The following is a 20964-nucleotide window of genomic DNA, read 5'->3' on the forward strand; positions in this document are numbered from 1 at the left end:
TGTCACCAACTGCGAAATGCTGTGGTTCTCTCCAATAGCTGATGTTGTGTGTAGCCAGACATTAATTAAGCATTGGCAAAGCCAAGATGCCTTTTCTATGGGGCTTTGCCAATGCGTTTTGGCGATGGGCCTGGCTTTTTCCAGACAGTGTTCTGCATTGTCAAAAAAATGTTTTTTAAAAGGTGCACTGATGCAACTGTTTCTGGCTGTCATTCCACTGGTGCTCGCATGCATGATGACATTTGCACACATGTGTCAAAACACATGCGCTTGGCAGCAGAATGACATGGGCTCTATTAGCTTTAACTTTTTATTTACCAATCCAAGCTGGGTGACACCAATAGATCGGTAAATAAAAATGAAAAAAAAAAAATGCACAGTTTTGTTTTTAAAACATGGACCTATGGGTGTAACAGGGGAGTGAATAGGGGAGCAGGGAGGGGACAAGCATTGCATGAGGTGGAGAGCAACACTGGTGGAGGGAGAAGCACATGCAAAGAAGAACATGGCGAATGGGTACAGGCGAGAGAAGAACACAGGACGTGAAGATTAGAAACATACAAGAGAGCGAGAAGCACACAAAAGGGGCAGGAACATGGAAAGGGGTGAGACGCCGATGAGGGTGAGAACAACATAGAGGGCCCGAATATGAGTTTGGCGGTGGCAGTGAGACCACTGCAATCCTGGTGGTCCGACTGCCAGATTATGATTCTGGCAGTCAGACCGCCAGGAGACCACCGTCCCCGCCAGGAACATTGTTCCTGAAGGGGTGACGGCAGTCAGAGTTGTAACCAGCCAAGGTGGCGCTGAACTCGGAGCCACCTGGCTGATTACAACCCTACTTTCCGCCAGCCGTTTCATGGCCGGGACGCCACCATGAAAAGGCTGGTGGAAAACCAGTGCCTGGGGCCACAGGGGGGCCCGTGAAAGTGCAGTGCCCCCCTCTGCCAGGACCCTCGGAATGTGCAATGGCTGCACTCCAGACAGTGCACATTCCGAGTGTTCTGTAGTGCTAGGATATTGGCCTTGGCTCCTTTAAAGGGCTGGGGCCAATATCCTAGCACTGTTCCCACCGGGCTGATACAAAGTTCCCGCCGGTCAGCCTGGTGGGAACATTGTAATAGGCTTGGGGTGGGGGATGCCACCGGTATGACGGTGGCATCCTCCCCTCAGCTTTGCCGGTCTGCTTTTAGGACTGCCAAAGTTGTAATAGGGCTCAGAGTGCGAAGAGCTGGGGGAGAAATACACAAGAGAGAAACACTGAACATGAGTGGCCATTTGGGGAAGCAAACTGGTGAGAGAAGTAGTTGTGGAGAACACATGCACTCTCATGGAGTGTGTGACCCAAAATAAAAATAAAAACTAAAAGTGATCAATGGAAGAATGCAGTTAAGTCTAATAAAAAAAGGATGGTAAATAGACTGTGTCAAGGGGGGAACAAACGCAAGATGGACAATTTGGGACAAAGAAAGTCATCAAAAAAAAAGCAAGCAAATGAGACTGAGAGTGTTAACAAAGCCAACCAATGGTAAGCAATGGGCAGACTGTAAGCCCCTGTTAGTACTTGGTAAACCCACATTAGGTCTTGTGCAACCAGACAGCTTGCACTGTTGGGTAGACTCGACCTAAAAGCAGCATAGAAATGTATGGATCTTAATAAGAAGATAATTCTACATTAGAGCTGCAACATCTGATAAAATACGATGGAAACATTGTCAACAACAATATTGTGAGACATCCAAAATACTAGGTGGGAGAGAACATATGTCTTGGATCTGATGTTGCAAGTTATAAATAAGAAACAATCTGACAATGTTTTGGGAAGAAAAAGAACATGAGGAGAGAGAAAGTGATAGAGCTAGTGTTACAATAGCAAAGGGAGACTGAGAATGACAAAGAAGGTTGATAGTGAAGAAAATGATAAACTAATGATCATAATGTTAATACTTCTTTATCTTTTTTTAGACAACATTACAACCCTGCTGTAAATACATGTGTTACTATTAGTGAGTGGTCCACTTTTTACTCGCCTGAGACTGATCTGCGAGTTGTTCACACCTCTGCAGGAGGCACATGCGCCCATTGATACATCTTAACCTTATCTTGATTCTCCCACCCCCTTTTCTGCTTAGCCTGAAGGAACCTGAGGGGCGCTTAGAGGCTTTCAGAGCAGCCTTCAACAAGCTCCCAGAGAGGAACCAAACTAATCTACGGTAAGCAACTACAGAAGAGGTGGGTCAGTGTGTTGCAGATGGTATTTTATCAAGAGTAGGAAAACCAGACTCGTGAACAAAAGTACATTTTATTCCAGTTGTAATGTGCTGTTTTCATGGTCTTTACATTGCATTTCGGTCTTTACTTGCTTTATAATTAGATACGGATGTTTAGAATGTGTTATCTGCTTATTACAAATCATCTATGACTGTAACTCTTCCTTAAATACCTGTACCAAAACACCATTTTGGTCCTAAAGCTAACACAACATGTAAATTATTCATTAATGTTTCTTAATTCACTCTCTTCTAGTTTGCTTCCATTTTTTTCTTTCCTGACCACATTATTTTATAATCAGTCTTTACTTTATCTGATCTTGGGTTTTCACCCTTACATATCATTCAATGCATAACTGTGTTTAAACATTTGTAAATCAATACCAAATATTCACAACGTTTGCAATGTGCTATATGTCACAGTTCTAAATGGCACAGCAATCTCACATTTATGTTCATCCAATGTAAGCACATTACACAAATTCAGTATAGTGATTACCAACATCCTTTTGTCTCTGCATATATTTTCATCACCCATTCCTGCTCAGTCAGCAGCATTTGTATAATCTCAGGATATTGATCATCAGTTGACTTTTTGTTTTTGTTTTTAGATAAAACTAAAGACTGGTTATGTCTCATTCTTTCTTCTTAATAGTTAAACACCACTTGCTTTCCTTAATCTCCCTTGGGGGTATCAAACTTGGAGTGGCAGGGTCCATTCCAGGTTTGTATGAAACGGATGTCAATATGAATGAGATCTATTTAGATGTATTGTATGTAAATGTTTCTTATGTGGATACATGCACATGTGATCTAGACCCATGTACATCGGATACCCCGAAGAACTGCATACTTGAGTTATATAAATTGTGCATTTTCTCATGTGTCTTTGCTGTTTCTTTGTTTTCTTCTTCAACGTTTTGTGTCCGTATATAACTTTATTTAATAAATTAGTGTTGCAGCTAACATTTTTTGGTAGATCTCACCTGAACCTTTTTTTGGGGTATGCATATAATTTTTAACCACACTACTCCATAAACTTAAACTCAATGTCATAGACACTGATTAACTATCTTTGCTGCTGAATTAATGTCTACATGTTGATTGTCTTGGGTTATCATGTTCTTGTTGATATACAATTAATGGGTAATTAACATCCTTAGGTGTTGAAATACATTTTAATCTTCAATTCTACATAAATATTCCAATACAACCAAAATACCTCCATAGCTTTCTTTCGGCAATCTAGTCTCAATTATCTAATATTCATCTAGAGAACGATTACCCTAATATTTAAACTATTCATCATTGATAGTTAAGCTCTCTCTAGCTAGACTTTTGCTTGCATTACTCATTAAAAGAAAATTTATATTTCTTCTGCATCTTTTAGTAAAATTGACCCTGCTTCTCCATATGCCTTTATGGAATAAAAGCATAGAAACATTTTAGTCACATTGGCTGTTTTTCTTTCAATTATCCCTCCAAGGATTTTGCTTCAGCATAAATAGCTTAGATATATTATAACTAAAGTTTCCATTTTATTTACCACCTAGTAAATATTTCCATAAGAATTGTTTTCTTTTATCTTTCCATTAAAACTAAATTCAAATCATGCCTCACCAAACACCAATCACCATGTAAACCAACCAATGAAAGGACCTTTCGCCCCTCCATGTCACCTGGTTTGTTTTAGTGTCATCCAGACTTAACACACCAGCCATGTATGGAGCTGTGGCTCCATCTGGATTTGTGATTAATTAAGAATGCAAAATTTTCTAAGGAAGCGGATTATTTTAGTATGCTATGATAGAGGACTGCGAGGGTGTCTATTCTGGTACTCTTTGAGAGTGGCCATGATGGAGTCCGGACTCGTAGTGGCTGAAGCTGCTCTTAAAAAGTTTGAAGAGCAGAATGAACGCACAGGGGACAGCATGCCTGCGCAAGGAGGAGTGGGGCTCTTTGTGATGCAGTCATGCATCAGGGGCAGGTAAGTCACCCTTTTGTTGGCCTATATTTTGGTATTTTACATAGAAAATATCTCTTGATATGATAGATTTTTATATGAAGGTTTGATATGGTTGGCAGCAGTTGATGGCATTGTGATTCTTCGGGACCCTATTCGAGGGTCTCTAAGTGACAGATAGGCCTTTTTAAGAGGGGCAGGCATTACATGCTCATTGTTGTTCGCAGGGGAAGTGAAGATCTAAAAGAAGGCACATTTTTTTCTTCAACCTTTGATGAGAAGGGGGTTTAATTCCTGCAATTAGAAGCAGATCTATAAGCTTCCCCACTTCATCTCGTGGCATGCCTGCACCTATGTCTGTGGCAGAGGTTCAGGACATGATTGAGGCAGCAGTGATAAGTGCTCTGGCAGAAACGTCCAGGTCAAGAGCCTGAGGGTCTCTTTTTCAATATGCTATAGAATCTTTTTATGTCTGCTTCTTCATAGTAAAGTCCGAAAGCTGATATTTGGAGAATGTAAGGGCATTGCTCACGCTAGAATGGCACGGTTCCTGCAGAGACTCTGTTCATAGAAGGAATCAGTGGAAGGGCTTCCACACAATCTGAAGATGGATGCTATTTTTTTTTGCAACATTGACTCCATAAACCCAGAGGATTATGCTTCAAATGATCGAACAGACAAGAAAGTGGAAATCAAGTTGAAGAAACCATTTCCAGCAGACAACTTATCTCTTAGAGCGGGTAGCGACTCTGCAAATGCTGCACAGTCGCTGGTGAAGGACTTTGATCATTTGTCCATGGCAGTTCAGGAGGGTACTGACTGTTCAGAACTTTTGGTTCTGAAGAGGCCAAGTTCTTGGTGGATGTTTCCTTGGGTTTTGTCAAGTCCATTGCTATGGCTGCAGGTTCAGTGATATCAGCAAGAAGGAATTTCTGGATGAGGGATTAGAAGGCAGAGGCATCAGAGAATCCTGCCCAGTTAAAAATCCCCTTTGTCAGCAAGAAACTGTTTTGTGAACAGTTGGATGCAGTGGTTACTAAACCATTGCATTTAATGATGGAAAACATGCTTTGCCTTAAAAAAGAAAGTCTTCAAGTTTGCATAAATATTGGGGTCGCTCCTCCTAGGAAGGATTCAAAGTCTTCTTCCTATTTGAGATTGCAGTTTCAACCCAGGAAATCTGTGAACTAAAATCATTCAGCAAAACAGGCTGGCTCTTCCATGCAGAAGTCCTGACAACTACCTTATTCTGGTCAGTTTGGGTCCAGTAGGTGGAAGGATTCCGCATTTCCATCAAGCCTGGGAAAAGGATATCCGGAATCAATGGGTTTTGAATGTTATCAGGAAAGGCATTATAAAGACTTCATAGAATTTTCTCCCAAGTCGGGTTTCATCCATACACCTCTGCCAAGAGACTGAATAAAAGGCAGGGCTTTTTGGGTGTAAATTGGAGCTTTATTGGACAAGAAAGCAATTGTTCATGTACCTTTCAAAGACCAAGGAAAAGAGGATTACTTGATCCTATCGCTGGTCAATATCTTTGGGTCGTAAGGGCCACTGCTGGGTTTGAAGACAGTAAATTCTTGGGTTTTAACTGTCTACTTTAAAATGGTAACCCTGCAGCCCATCGCCCCGAGGTTAAGTAGCAAGGACTATCTGACACCCATTGACCCGCAGGATGCCTATCCGCACATCTCAATTCTTAAAGAATATCAAAGGATCATACGTTTTGCTGGGGGAGGACCATCATTTTTAGTTCAGGGTTCTACCTTTTGGGCTACGCTCAGCCCCAGGTATTTGAAAAAGTATTAGCACCATTACTAGCCTTGCAACATTAAGGAGGAATCTTTCTCCAGCCATACTTGGACGACTGGCTATCCATGATCATCAAAAGAGCAAGTAGAACAGCAAACCGAGATGGCACTCACAGTGCTACAAAGGCACAGTTTCCTGGTCAGCAGAGAAAGGTTTCACCTTGTCCCATAGCAGGATTGGCGTTTAATTGGAGCATGGTTCAGCACAGATTGCGGGTTGGTGAATATCCAGGAGAAAAGTGTTTTAAAGACCCTGTAACACATCCTTGGTCTTCTGTCCCAAACGGCTTCAATGGTGCATTGATAGTTACAAGTGCAAGGAGGTCTGGTAACAACTATATTTCTAGCTCCTTGGGTCAGGTTCCATCTACACAGGCTAATGAGACATATCTTAAAAACCTGTAGCCCTCTCTCAGGATTTGTCATTAGTGATTTCAGTCACAGACAAATGAGACAAGACCTGACCTGCAGGTTAAGGGTGAGCAATCTGTTGAGAGGTCTTTCTAACGGGGTGGGGTGCATGTTTGGGCCTGTACCAGGCTCAAGAGTTTTGGTCTCTCCCTCAGAGGTAGGGATCTACCAATTGAAGGAAGCTGGAAGCTGCATGTTGAGCTCCACAAGCGTTTTCTCGACACATGAATGTAAAGGGATTGCTGGGCAGGTCGCACAATATGGCAGCAAAATGTTATGCCAACAAACAGGGAGCACCAGATCTCACTCCCTAGCAAGGATATCAGACAACATGTGTTTATGAACAGAGGAAAGAATCTCTTTGAGTTTTGTAATTCACATCCAGGGGATACCCAATACCTTCGCAGATAGCCTGAGCAGGGACATTTTCCGTCTTTGGTGAATTTTTGCCACCATCCAAAGATCTTTTCACAGATAGTTCAGCATTGGCATTGGAGCCGTCCTGCAATAGACTTATTTGCTTCCAGATGCACAAGTGGAGAAATCTGAAGGAACAGGGCCGGGCAGTGGATGCCCATTCTGCTGATAGCCTTAGGGGCTTATGTGTGCACTTCCTACCTTTCCTCTGATTCTCAGATTCCTAGCCAGCGTAAGGACGGAGAAGACTTCAGAGATCTTGATAGCACCTGGATTGGTTTACGTGGCGATGGGTGTCTAGGGAGGCAGGACTGCCTTATAGCATGATGAATTACAGCCAGGAAGTAGGGCTCAGAGTAGCGCAATTACCAATAAGGAATCAGGGCGTTTTGGATCACTCTGCTTCTTGATAGCATCGTTTTAAAACAATTACCTGCAAGCAGCTAGGTGAAACTCTGCAGTCTGTTCTTGGAACTATTAGTACATCACATCAACATATTGTGTTAAATATATTGCGTGAAATTTATTATCTCCCGTTGATAATTGTATTGCCTTCAATGATTCTGTACATTTTGTCTGATTAAAGTAAACTGCACCCACAATCTTTGGTAAACATTGCACACTCGATTTCATATCTCCGTGTAGTCATGACCTACAGTATAATGCTGAATGAATGTCCGATCCAGACCACAGGAGGATGTACATGTCCGAGGGACAGCAGGGACTGCCTTGTGTCATCAGGTTTCATGTGGCCAGACCACCTTGATGACCGGAAATGGGATGCTGTCAAGCTTTCATTAGTGGAACTAAATCACACGAAGTGCATTCTCTAGCTCCGTCCTGCCTGGCATCCTTTTGTGTTTCATGAATTTATTTCTGTATCCTGTCCGGCGTTCCTTCACTTGGACACCCCACTTTTCTCCTCTGTATTCTGACCCACTTGGGAACACATTCCGGTCCCCTCTCCTACACACTGTTTTCATTGCATTAACTAACTCCAGTCTGCTCTCCCCTCCTGTCTTTGCACGTGAACACATCTTCTCCTTCTCCTCCCGCACACGTACCTACTCGTGTTCTCCACTTTTCCATTCTTTCAGATACCTCGTCAAATTCTTATCCAAGCTGGCAGAGAATCAGGAAGTGAACAAGATGACTCCGGGGAACATCGCCATCGTTCTGGGACCGAACCTGCTGTGGCCACGAATTGACAAGTGAGCGAAGTCCGTCCGCCTTTATCAAGAGGCTGCATGTTCGTGCTGAATGAGTTCCCACTGAAAGCTGTGGCGCTGCACTGTAACCGGGCCTACAGTTCCAGCCTTGGCACCCGCACATAGCCCTTCCCAGCAGCCCAGCTCTACCGTGGAATGCCTACTGCCAACCCCCCTGTTGGGCACACACAACAGCCTCCCTTAGACCCTCAGTCGCTCCTGTTCACGCACCGAGACCCCCCGCTGCTCTCTCACTGCACCTCTGTCTCCAGCTGCAGCCCCACCTGGATCTCCCAGTCCTAGACTCCAGCACCCCTGCTATTCCTGTGTGTGGACCCACTTGACGCTTTGCTCAGGCTCCTCAGTCAGGAGCAGTTCAGTCCTAACCCTGCTACTGCCGCTCTCACACTGTGCTCTCTGCTCTCTGCCCAGGGACTCCTCGGAGTTGGACATGGCTTCGGTTTCATCAATACTTGTGGTTGGTGTCGTGGAAGGCCTTATTCAGAGCGCTGACGACCTCTTCCCAGGAGGTATGTAGAACCCATTTCTTAACAATTTAGCATTTTGCAATAAGGAAACACAATACACATTTCAAAGTCGTCGTGCATGATGAATGGTATATAATATGGTGGGGCTGAGCACACATCTTCTCAGAGTATGAACAGAGAAATAATTTGATGGACAAAAAGGACAACATTTCACGACTCTTTATATTGGCCCCCAGTAGATGGAGGCAATTATTCCCTCCATCTAGTGGGGGCTTTCAGACTGTTTCTGGTAACCTTTTTGGAACAGTGTACCTTTATGAGTAATGTATTATGAGTAATGGCAATTATTATGAGCCAGCATCTGAAGTCAATTACTCTCCATGTTGGTGGGGGACATCACCCACAGCTCTGAGGACCTCAGCATCTTGGACATTGTTAGATACAGTCCCCCAGTTCTTTGCAGCCTCTTTATGTAAGTGGTAAATGGGCACTGTGTCGTGTCAAACTTGCCAACTGTCGCTTATGATTGCTGTGAGCATGGCATAGATAGTCTACAGCTTCCCCCACCACAAGTTCATTGAAGGGTCTTGTGGTTGCTTTCACATCTGGGCTATGCTCCTTCTTGCCGCCAGGAGTAGGTGGGAGAAAAGCCACCCCTGTGGAGTCAGTGGGGTAAAGTCTATCTGCCTCATGGTCGCCCAAGAGAACCAAGAGCGGGCCGTGTGAAAGCGTAATGCCAGTAATGGAGTGTACGTGTCAAGGACCTCGATCCTAAATGTTTGTATCGTAAGGCACGCCCACCAATGTAAAACCCATCTCTCTGCCAAAAAAATGAAATCAGTTTACGCAAAGTATCTGTAGGTAATATGCCAACATGAATCTGCCACCTACTTTATAATATAGAAATACTGGGAAAAAAAGTGTTTTGCCACTCCCCAGCTGGTGAAATTAAAATATGGCTTGCTTTTTGCAAAGTACAAGAAATGCTATTATCGAAAACGTTGTGTGAAACATTGACCATCAACAGCACAACTAAAAGATGAAATAAAAGTTGCATTGCTGGAGTACTACCTATATGTGAGTTACTCAACAGTAGTTTTTTCTGTATGTAACTTTTGACCATGCTGCAATTACAGTGGGAAATGTGGGTGAGCGTGGATATCCTATTTATTTAGGAGTTTTATATAGTATCATGTCAACGACAGGTATTCAGGCGCAATAAGTAAAATAATGAACTGAGTACATGAAAACGTTTTTTTAAAAGCGGGGCGACATTTAGAGTCCTGATCGAGAAAAGGAGAAGGGATATCAGGGATAGGTAGCAGAGATGGAGAAAGGGAGAGAGATACTGTAGCGTCATAACTCAAACATCAACATTCATACATCAATAAACCTTGATTTAACTATTGGAGATTAAGATTAGAATTTTGTAGTAGCCCGTGGAAAACATGGGATGGAAGGTGGAGGTGTACATTCTATATTATTTTTTATTTTCTTTCAAAAAATTGCATTGAAGAATTTGAAAATATTATGTCTGTTATTAAATATTGATACCATTTTCAAAAGCCGAGGGATAATGCTGAGCAAGAAAAAGGTAAAATAAAGGTAACAGAAAAATGAAAGATTTTAAACATTGTTAGAATTCTGTTAGGGGGATTCTTGTAGACAGCTACACTGCTGACTGAATAGTCAGAGAGCGATGATGCAAACCAGCGCTGAACGCCCACTGAGAAGTGGTTCCTATGACGAAAGAGTACATGGGAGTAAATGGCTCATTCTGGGGTAGTGGGGCTCTGGAAACAAGAGAGAACAGGGGACAAAGGGAGTTGGGACAGGAAGAGGACCCCCGCTCCTCATAAACACAGAGCACCGTGCAGGTATGGAAAAAGTTAAGAAAAACATGTAGTTCAGAGCCTGATGAAAGAGCTCAAATGTATGTTTGAATGTTTCCTCCTGTCTTTGGGGTACCTTTCTGCCTGTTGTGGAATTCACAACCTCTTTGAAACTGTAGCTATCACGGATTCCAAGGACGGCTACTGAAATCCGCTGTGAAGTAAATATTTCCAGGAGCAAATATACAAGTGTAATGTATTTCTGCCCATTTAAAGATATTTGAGCAAGAGTCAATGTGCTTGGTAACTTTTTTTTTTCTTAACCCCCATCCCTGCACGCCCATCAATGTGGGCAGTGTACTCCAACAATCTCTATTATCATACTTAGTTCAAATATCTTTCGGAATATGTGCTCTATCTGACAGATGTATTGCATGCCTATTAATGGTCTTTTTAGGTTTGAAGGGCCGGAGCACCCAACTTTAAGAATGGCTTAACTCTTCATTTTACCTTTGATTCATTTTGCTATTTTTGCACTTTTGTTTTATTAATACAAACTGGAGTTAATCTAGGATGGACAAAGTTGTGAAACTTTTCCTACATGAGGATTGTAAAGCTTTGTTCAAAACATTGAAAAGTAATGGAGTCAGCTAAAAGTAGATAACAGTGGGACAGAATCCCCCATGAAAAACTACTTTTAGCAACAGAATTAAAGTTAATCACATTTATTTTTAAATTTCCTTACCACCCGTTGAGTATTACATCCTGTACAGAATGAGAATATATTTTGTACTGGAGTAAGATATACTTCACTAAGTATGTTAGTGCTTCCCATCTTTGGCCAATTTTCTACTGTGGTTTAAACATTCAGGAAATGTAATTTGTGCAGTGCTTAATATGAATTCTGTTGAGATTGTATTAAGTCAATATTATTTCTGATCTCTTTTTGATATACTTCTTAAATGTCTTCAACCAATTTTGTTTGCCCTTGTCACCTCCTAACATCAGAGGTAACACGATTTTAGTAACTAACAACTTTATATTTATATTTGTAGCCAGGATGTTGGCACTTGACTATTGCTGTTCAGTAAAATCTTCTAAGGATTTTGATGCTCCAAGTGTTTAAGTCACATAGGTTAGTTAATTGGGTGCTGAGGATTTCTCCCCCAGCCCCTCCAGAAGCCTCCACTTGGACAGTTTATGTGGAGTTCAGTGTCTGCACCTATTCAGCTTTTAGTCTCACTCCAGCTGCAGTGATGTATTCTGCGCCAATCATTGGCCTGTCCTGGTAAAGGCCTTCTACTCTAACTGCTCAGACACTGGCGCTTTCTTCCTTCCTAAACTCTTCTCTTTTTCACTTACTCTAGAGTTTGACTTTAACGTGTCCGGCACCTTTGACCCCCCGACTGCCACTGCATCCATGCCACAGGATGGAAATGACACACCCTTGGAAGGAGCAGGGCCCCAAGTATCAGACGTGGTGACCCCAGTATCCACTGCCAAAGAAATCTCTCTAACTCCAGCAGAAGGGTGAGGATGGACAACACTAAAGTACTTTGTGGATGCTGAAGGTTCAGGGCAATTTTTTGGAGTCACTAGCTAGCGGAAAGTGTGAACTTGTACTTTAAACTGCCTGTAAGTAGCCTTACACTGTTTATAGATGCTGAAAATTAGGACGTTTAGGGCCTGATTACGAGTGGTGCTAATTTTCCCTGAGCATAAACTATGTTTACACATTTGATCAGAATTATGAGGTAGAAGGTATTTAACACATCCAATAATTATTGGATGTGTTAAAAAGCTCAAGCGTGGTTAAATTTCGGCAGGTCAAACCTGCTGAAATTCAACAGGGGAAATGTGTTCGGTATTTACTGTACCATGCAGTTTTTGCTGTGTTAAACACCAAAATCCACATGTTATTCTCCATAAGCTTGTTCTGGAAAATATTTACCGCACCTGATAAATAGCTAGGGCTCCCGGTTTTATGACATATTTTTTTACATTTCCCTCTGTCTTTATCCATATTTATTTTTTGCTAATTTTATCTCTATTAATCCATATTTTTGGGGGGTTTTGTGAAAAAAATGAAGCTGATACTGGTATATTTCCACATTTATTTAACAGATAAATATGCATTTATGCTTGAATGCCTGCCAGGTTTCAGTGATATGAACACCTGCAGAAGATAGATCAATGCACTTATATGAAAATATGTACATTCCGTTATCAGCCTTGTGCAGTATTGATTGCGGTTCAAGCCTCTTTAATTTGTTTCAGTTTTTTAACTCCCCTTACCTATTAATCCACACTACTCTTGGCCTGGCAGAAATGGCAGAGAGTATTTAGAATCACTCAAAAAGCAACCCAATTTCCGTTTTTATCCACATTCAAAACAGACATTTAAAATACTGACAAGAAAATAAATGGTTTTCTGTTTGTACGTATCTGCAAAAATCAGTAAAATCGCAAAACAGGGAGCCTTATAAATAACTTACCCCTTGGTATTGTTATTTATTAGGTGAACTAAATAGCACCTACATTTGTCATCAGGACCTTAGGCTGAGTAAATCAACACCTGATATTTACATCTTTAAGATTTTTTTTTTTTTAATTTTTTTTTATATATATTAACCCTTTCTATCCGTCCTTTTCCAGGAAAGATGCAGGCGCACCCATTCCAGCTTCCATCCAGAAACCTGCACCAAAGGCAGTTCCTGAGAACGCCAGCCCGCCCCCCTTACACGTGGCAGAGAGGATGGCAGCAGGCCTGGCACCTCCCGATCAGAACAGTCCCAGTACCCTGCGCAGAGGTAAGTTTAGCAAGATACTGTGGAGTTGATTCTCAAACTCATTTGTGCATGTACATTCCTTTTACGCAGGTAATTGGCTTATTTTAGTTGTGCAAATCCAGGTTTTGTATACACAAACCCTTGTTTGGCACTTGAAAAGGAGTTACACCTGCAGAATATTACCCCACTATGACGCTATATTGTGCATGTGAAAATCATTTACTGGGGAGGGGAGAGGGCATTTCAGGGTGGTGGTGATCTGGAAAATTTGGGAACACCCACACAATCTTGTGTTTGTTGGGATTCACAAATCTGTTTGTAGGCTATTCCTATAATGGAAATGGTTGACTATTCACTCGTGTCAAGGGCAGAGTAGATCCCTTTCCAGCGTGGAAATTGTCTGAGAAGGGAAAAAAAAACTAATTGTGCAAAGTGTATTTGCACCCATGTGAAGGAATTTTTTTGCGGGCATTTGTACCCTGTGCATAACTAGGCATGCCAGGAAGCCTTTCATATGCATGCATGTACTTTGAAAATCATTTTTTCTCATTACATTGCAAAGGGAGCTAGGCCTGCTTTACTTCTGACCCGAAATGCCCTTCTTTTCATGTTTCTATAGTTTACAATTGCCAATTGTAATGGTCTGCGATGAGTCTTAGGGTCTGAAGGACTATGGGCCTGATTACAACTTTGGAGGAGGTGTTAATCCGTCCCAAATGTGACGGATATACCACCAGCCGTATTACGAGTTCCATAGGATATAATGGACTCGTAATACGGCTGGTGGTATATCTGTCGCATTTGGGACGGATTAACACCTTCCTCCAAAGTTGTAATCAGGTCCAATGTCTTAAGAGGGGGAGCTATTTACTGGTAAATATTGATAGTATGGGATGATGTATTTAGGTGTGGTAAGTACCTCCTATTAAGAGTTAGTGCAGATAAAATGGAGTATTGCTTGCAGAATGGCGTATAGCAAATTAAATTCAACATTTATCAGATTTCTGCACACATTTCCCCCTTATTGATTTTGCAGGTTGTCAGAGGGAAAATTGAGGCGGTGCCTTTGTAACAAATCTCTTCCCTGATAATAACTCCATAAACCTCAATATTCAAGGAAATACTGGCTCATTAACAACCTACCACAGGCTGACCTCCCACCATGAGGCCATGTCCTGTGCTCTTTTGCAGAGATGTGCCTAACGTGCTTGGGTATCCTCACCTGCCTGCTAGGATCTCTTAGCTTTCAGAGTGTCTGTTGTTGCTGGAGTTGCTCTAAAGATTGAAGAGTTTGCCAGGCGCCCGCCAAACAGACGTTCTTGTTTTGAAGAATACATTTCAAAAGTGAGACTTGGTTCTTGTAAGCAAAAATTCAATGGTTCCGATGCATACAGATTTTTCTCTCTGCATGTGGGGACCACAGAGGAATTGCTCTGAGTGCGACAGCCGCATCTTACATGGAGTCTTGGGTAGAGAAACCTAGTGACAGCCATCACACCCCAAAAAGAGCAGGGAGAGACCATCTTTGGGACTTAAGGTTAATTGTTTTCAATGGTTAAGCCTGTTGGGCTCCATCATCGTAATCCATGCAGTCCCCCACGTCTAAATGGGGCAGGACCACGAGTTTTGTGGGGCATTGCAAGCGGATCACCAAATGATGGCAGTTCACCTGCTCTGCCAGACTGTAGACACTGATCTTGGGATCCTGCCCCTGCTTACAGCGCGCTCGCATCTCATGCACACACTGCTAGCAGTGGCCCTATCAGAATGGACTTTGCCATTCTTTTTTCATTAAATTTTATTCGATTTCTAGCATATAAATAATATTCAATAACATTGCAGTCAGGATGCAAATCATTCAACTCAGTGTTAGGCAGAAAAAACACTGACATAAATAATTCTCTGTCTAGTACTATTGATAGGTATCCAACTAAGTACTATGCCTCTCTCCATTTGTTACTCAAAGGAAATTGCCCCAAGCCCATCAGAGGCACACCATCTCTCCCTTGGTGTTGATATTTAAGGAAGTGTAGATTCTTCTAACAGTGTCTCTCCTACCAGCTGTTCCACACCTTCGTGAATTTCCAGGGGTGCTGCCTGCTGTTATAAAACGCTTTATCTGCCTTCATGCATAAATCCAAATTTCCGGACCACACTCTAAATCTGGAGCTACTTGTGAGACCCACAGCCTGGCTGTGTCCTACGTTGCCACTAATCGCTCCACCTCATTGAAGGTTTTGCCATTCTCAACTACAACCAATAATTTCAAAACAGGATTCTAAGGCTGCTGCCTGTGCATATGTATGGGTGCACACATAGGCAGAGAGCATTTCATGGTTTTTGTTATACTTTCTGGCAAAAAAAATCAAGTTGGCTGCCTGTATGTGTGCACACAAAAGCAGTCACCCTATAAAGTTTTCACCACATTTTATCATTCTTCATTAATCCAACTTGGTCGACTTATTGCTTCTAAATGTGTAAGCAATTTGCAAAGGTAAAGCAAACACACAGTAGCAAAGCCAGTAATGTCACGATTCTCCTTTCTCTCACCGCTTCTGTCAGGTGTAGATGAAGTCCGGCTTTGGATCTTGCACGTCCTGGTCTGGGCAAGATTAGGGCGACCCCTTCCAGTAGCCATGGTGCTTCTGGCAAGAGGGACGTCCAAGCAGTCTGTGCTCTCCAGGAGGAGCTCCAGAGGAAAAACCACTTAGGGAGAAAAACTACAGAAGGGAACTCCAGAAGATCTGAAAAAAAGGCACAGTAGAACTCGACTCCAAGAACTGGAACATCAGGAATCTACAAGGAAAAACAGGCAGGAACGCACAAGAGCGAGCATCACCACCAACCAGAGTGTAGCAATGCAAGGAAGAAAGAAACTCAAGCTCCCTATATACCAGAAAACAGGAAGTGAACCAACAGGAAAAAGGAAAAATGCCATATTAAGTTGCGAAAGTGTCATAGAGAAAACTAGGAAAAATGCCATCTTGGAAAGGGATTAATAAAAGAAAGGAACATTGCATGCTGGGATGAACAAGCATTGTAGGTTTAAGAAAGTATGGCTTCCAAAACCAAGAACAAGCAGCCCAGAACCAACGAAACAGATAAGTATTAAATATGCGTTGTGGGTGGCCCCCGCGATGAAGGAATAGAGCATGCAGTGACCACGGCGGGATCTGCGTCCTGACCCTGGGCCGCCCGACCTAGCCGCCCCACCAGAGAAGGACGCTGCGGGCAGAAAAACGGCCCGCTACAGGCCCGACATGCTGAAAATCGTACCGCGGGACGAAAGTAGAGCGCCGGGGGTCGGTAACTCTGAAGCCAGATATTAAAGGCCAGACCAGTTCGTTTGTCACTATTTCTTTTTCATTGCTTCTTATGGTGCCTTCTGCCACATTGTCCTATCTACCTAATCCGTCCTCTTTCAAGATAAGGAGAGGAGACATATGCTCCTCAACGTGCCCACGGGACAGATGTGAAGGTAGTAGCCATGGACGTTGATTCACCAAAATGCTAGGGGCAGCAGAAGTGACATCACATGCTCTTTGATCCCATGTGACATCACATGACCGTTAGCCCAGGTGACATCCTAGAAAGTGACATCCTGTGACATTCCATCCAGAAGAAGCCACTGGAACTGATGTTACCGAAGTGTATGTAACATAAATATAATTTTTAAAACTAAGGGTTGCTTAGGCCTATCGGGTGAAAAGCTGGAGACTGCACAGGGCCTCTGTAATTACCAAACAAGGAAAGATTAGTCATACCTGACACATCGAAGGCCATCGTTGTCTAGAAAAGAAATCCGAACCATTTGTTTAGATGCATGTTCTTATTGCCCATGTACAGGTTACAATATAGTTTGTATCCAGATGAGAGAGGAAAACACGCAAACCAATAGTCAATGTCCACTGGTTGGGACATGGGAGTTTAAAAAAGGCCTACCAGCTTTTAAAATTACCTGCATCAAGTTGAAGAGTAAAACACAGTGCCTGTAAGCTGCACACTTCTGGCAGAAAGTGCTTTGAAAATGCTATTTCATCAATGTTCACTTTATATATTAATTAATCAGAGAAGACAGTTATGTTAATAAAATCCCACTGCAACATGCTACAGAGGAAGTGTCTGGAAATGGACCCATGGACAAGATTTATATGGAAATTGAAGAAAAATACCAGCTTGGCCTGATTTTCTTATTGTTTTTTTGCCAACTTTGTCATTAGAATTCTGACCATTCTTGTAAAGTACTGCCCATATGGCAACTGAGCAATATAAAGCATGCAAACCAACCCTCCCGATTAAAGTGGGAGACTACCGATTTCAAGGGTAGTCTTTCAATTTCTGCATGCAGAAACCCAATTCAGTGTTTTGTAAACCTGCCAAAAATAAAATGTTGATGCTTGTCAATAACGGTCCAATCCCACCCTCTAAGAATTACCTCTGACATCAAAAGTTAACACTTTGACCTTAATTCTTGGAGGGGGAGAATAGTGCTTGTGACAGGCCTCAACATTTTATTTTTGGTAGTTTTACATAGCACAAACAAAAACAGAGTTTAGAACTCTTTTGTTGTTTGTGCAAAATGAAATGCTGTTTGTCTCTCACCATTCATGCCAATAGACCTTATTCAGGCAGATTTCATCTGTTTCAATATGCCAGTAGGGAAAATACATTTTCCAGACTATTTTTTAAAAACCTCCCATTTGTCTGCTCTAAAATGTTGGTATGTATGAAAAAGTCACACTGGGACAAATGGGGGAAAAACTGAAAGCACCTACTGACCCTGTCTGCAAGATTATGACAGTGTTTAGTAGTACTGGTCCTGGCCCAAACAGCTGGGGCCCAGCAGTGCAGGACATAACATGCCAACAGACTTGATTCAGGCAGGAGACTCCCAATTTTTCAAGGCGAAAACAGCTTTATTTTAGCTCTCTCCCATCTGAAATTGCTGTCTCTTGCCTGAGATTGCTTCTGCATTTATAGAAGTTGATGGGGAAAATGCATTCTCCCAATTGTGTTTTCAAAATCTCCCACTTTACAGGTTTAAAATGTTAGCATGTATGACAGGAAGACCAGGAGAGACTTCTTCCACCTGTCAATGTAATTTTTCTCAGCCCAGTAAACGCACCACAACTAGGACTGGGTCGAGTTTGCGGAGTTCTGCTACGCTGAACTCTGTGAAGTGCGAAAAAAATCAGCTGTGCTAGGCGGAGTTCTGCAAGCGGTGGAGTTTGGGTAAGTTGCACTATTCACGCTGATTTTCAGTGCCAGGAGTTTCTCCTGCGGTGTAAAATCATCACGAACAACATCACGTGGTGTGCCAGAGGGTGGTAACTTCTTTCTGCTGCTCAAGTAGATTTTCTACTTGAGCTTCAGCTTCCTCAACGCGAGCCGCAGGTTTATCATCACAAGCAGTCACCGCCTACCACAACCACTCGCATTCAGAAATCTTGCTCGCCAATTTAGCGATTTCTCTTGCTCACCAACTTAGTGATTTCTCCTGCTCGCCAACTTAACGTTGGTGAGCGAGAGAATAAGCGCTGCTCTGTGTCACTTCGCTGAGTTTTTCGGAACTCTGCTCAGAGCGCGGAGTGGGGAAAACTCTGCAAACTCCGCCGGCGGACTGGAATTCTTCTCCCACCCCTAACCACAACTGAGAGAATGCAGGCAGGCAAAGTTGTGCTAGGTGGAGCCTGGGAGGCCTGGAAATGAATGTTATTAGGGAACACCTCATTCCATTGGAAAAACTGAAACAGTTATAAGTTTCAACTTTGTACAGTCCCAGTCAGGTGCAGCCTGGAGCTGCTGCCTTATCACATGGAGCAGATCTATTTCTAACATGAAAACGGCGATGCCTTTGAAATCTGGGGCCAGGGATCCCAAAGGCATCACGTTGGGACCCCTGGCAACCCCAAAATGGTGTCATTTCAGCAGCAAGGATGAAAACTGCTGTAATCGTGTCCTTCCCTATCAAAAATAAACGTCAGGGTCACCCTGTAGCACTCCCAGTTTGCCAAAAACAGGGAATAAGTTTCCAACAAAGAGCGATTAAAAACAGACACAATAACCTGTCTTGAATACCTTTTCTTCTACAGTAAAATTATATGAAATTTCAACTGCATGACATTTAAATACAAATCTTAGTAGTGGGTTTTTTATTTTCTCAGTGCTGTCAGACCACTCATACTGTGCATCGGTATTGAAACATAAAAAATAAGTATAGCCTCACCGGGTTAAAGAATGTCTATCCATTATTCTACATAATCCACGTGATACAGTTGTGTTTGTAGGTGGGGATATGTGCCTTCTGCAGCAATGGGTGGGTAGTCTGCATGGCGCGGATTTGAATCCCTGTAGGGGTACCTCAACCTTTTACCCTTCTCTGAATCATAAATTGGGCATTCCTGGGGTGTCTAACAAAAATCAGCTATGGCAAACCCTACAAAAACACAAATTGTATACTTGATAAGTGAAAAACAAATATTTCCGGGAATATTAATGGTACATAAAAAATAAAATAGTCCCCAAAAAACTAAAACATCCTAAGTTAATATGCTTCACAAAATCTTAAAAATATCTTAACTCTCTTCTGACTAATGCATAAAGTCATTGTGTGTATTGTGGAGTAATGACGGTCGTTCAGAATTAGTTAAGAGATTCCTATTAACTCCTTTGTGTTTTACTTAATGGCACAGAAACCGCCATTTCAAAATCGAATGGTGAATATATATTTTAGTGTTCTAGCCTGCACCCACTGTATCGTTAAGTCCAGTTTAACACGTTATATTGAGGTAGTTTAGTGTTATCCAGTTTGAATATGTATCGTTTTCCATGCCTGTTTGGAAATGTATTAAGCATATCATGCAATATTTTTTTCCTGGGGACATACTGCACAAATGCATATTTTATTCTGTGATTGCATATTCACTTGTGTAAATGTCAATTTCTTGGTGCAGTTGCACATTAATTTATTGTACTTTATGGATTCAAATGTACATTGGTTAGGATAAATCTTCATTCCTTTGTCTGAATGTATATCCATTGGAGGAAATGCACATTTGGTTACAAACCCTTGTATGTGTTACAGATAATTTCCTCCCTATACCAGGTGTTTTTGTATATTACCTCATGCCACCTACAAGGAGATATGTGCTACTTAGAGGCTGGACAGCATGCCACTCCATGGGTTGTTGTAGTTTTGTAAAGTGTGGGTTTATAGGGTCCATGTGGAAAGAGCACCAGTGTCGACTGTGATGACCAGAGTGGTGCTGCTGTTGTTGAGCTGCATATATGTTGAAGTGATGATTTGTGGAGTGAAGCTTAGAGGAGTGAGACAGTCACTTATACATGACACTTGTGCTTGTTTATGGTGTGGCCTAGGTGGGAGGTGTTTTAAAGTTGGAAGAGATAAGTACAATTGTGCTATTATCATGTTGTAGAAATGTTATAGCTGCACTTAAGCTTGGGTGGAGCAAAGGGAAGTGAGAGATTCTTTCTCAAATGCTAAGTCCTACCATCTTTGTGGGAATCAGTGACTGCTTCGCGGGATGGTTACTGTCTCTGGTATTGGTTTTGCTGTAGGGTGTAATTTGCATAGGAGCAGCCTGGTCTTTTCTGCCTTCTTAAATTCAAGGCAGTATTAGAAGTTTCTTATCATTGCTAGAAGTGAGTTTCAGCATTTTGCTGACTAAACAGAAAATATATATCTACTGATATGTGACTTCCTGCTGAGCACAGTGGTCAGCTGGGATACCAGTTCTGATGACAAAGGTCTA

At 42.2% G+C, this 20964-nt stretch overlaps 1 protein-coding gene across 2 annotated transcripts in view; it reads left to right on the plus strand.

Annotated features, from left to right (window-relative positions):
- The window catches only part of SH3BP1 (SH3 domain binding protein 1), a 128864-nt gene that overhangs the window by 90124 nt on the left and 17776 nt on the right, over positions 1-20964 (plus strand). For both annotated transcript variants that reach the window (XM_069231376.1, XM_069231377.1), the window contains exons 13-17: positions 2133-2213; positions 7973-8086; positions 8516-8613; positions 11771-11933; positions 13059-13213. In XM_069231376.1, coding sequence (XP_069087477.1) covers positions 2133-2213; positions 7973-8086; positions 8516-8613; positions 11771-11933; positions 13059-13213 — 611 coding nt within the window. The remainder of the gene's footprint in view (positions 1-2132; positions 2214-7972; positions 8087-8515; positions 8614-11770; positions 11934-13058; positions 13214-20964) is intronic.

This window comes from Pleurodeles waltl, chromosome 4_2 (genome assembly GCF_031143425.1).
Source record: "Pleurodeles waltl isolate 20211129_DDA chromosome 4_2, aPleWal1.hap1.20221129, whole genome shotgun sequence".
Taxonomy (NCBI): Eukaryota; Metazoa; Chordata; class Amphibia; order Caudata; family Salamandridae; genus Pleurodeles; species Pleurodeles waltl.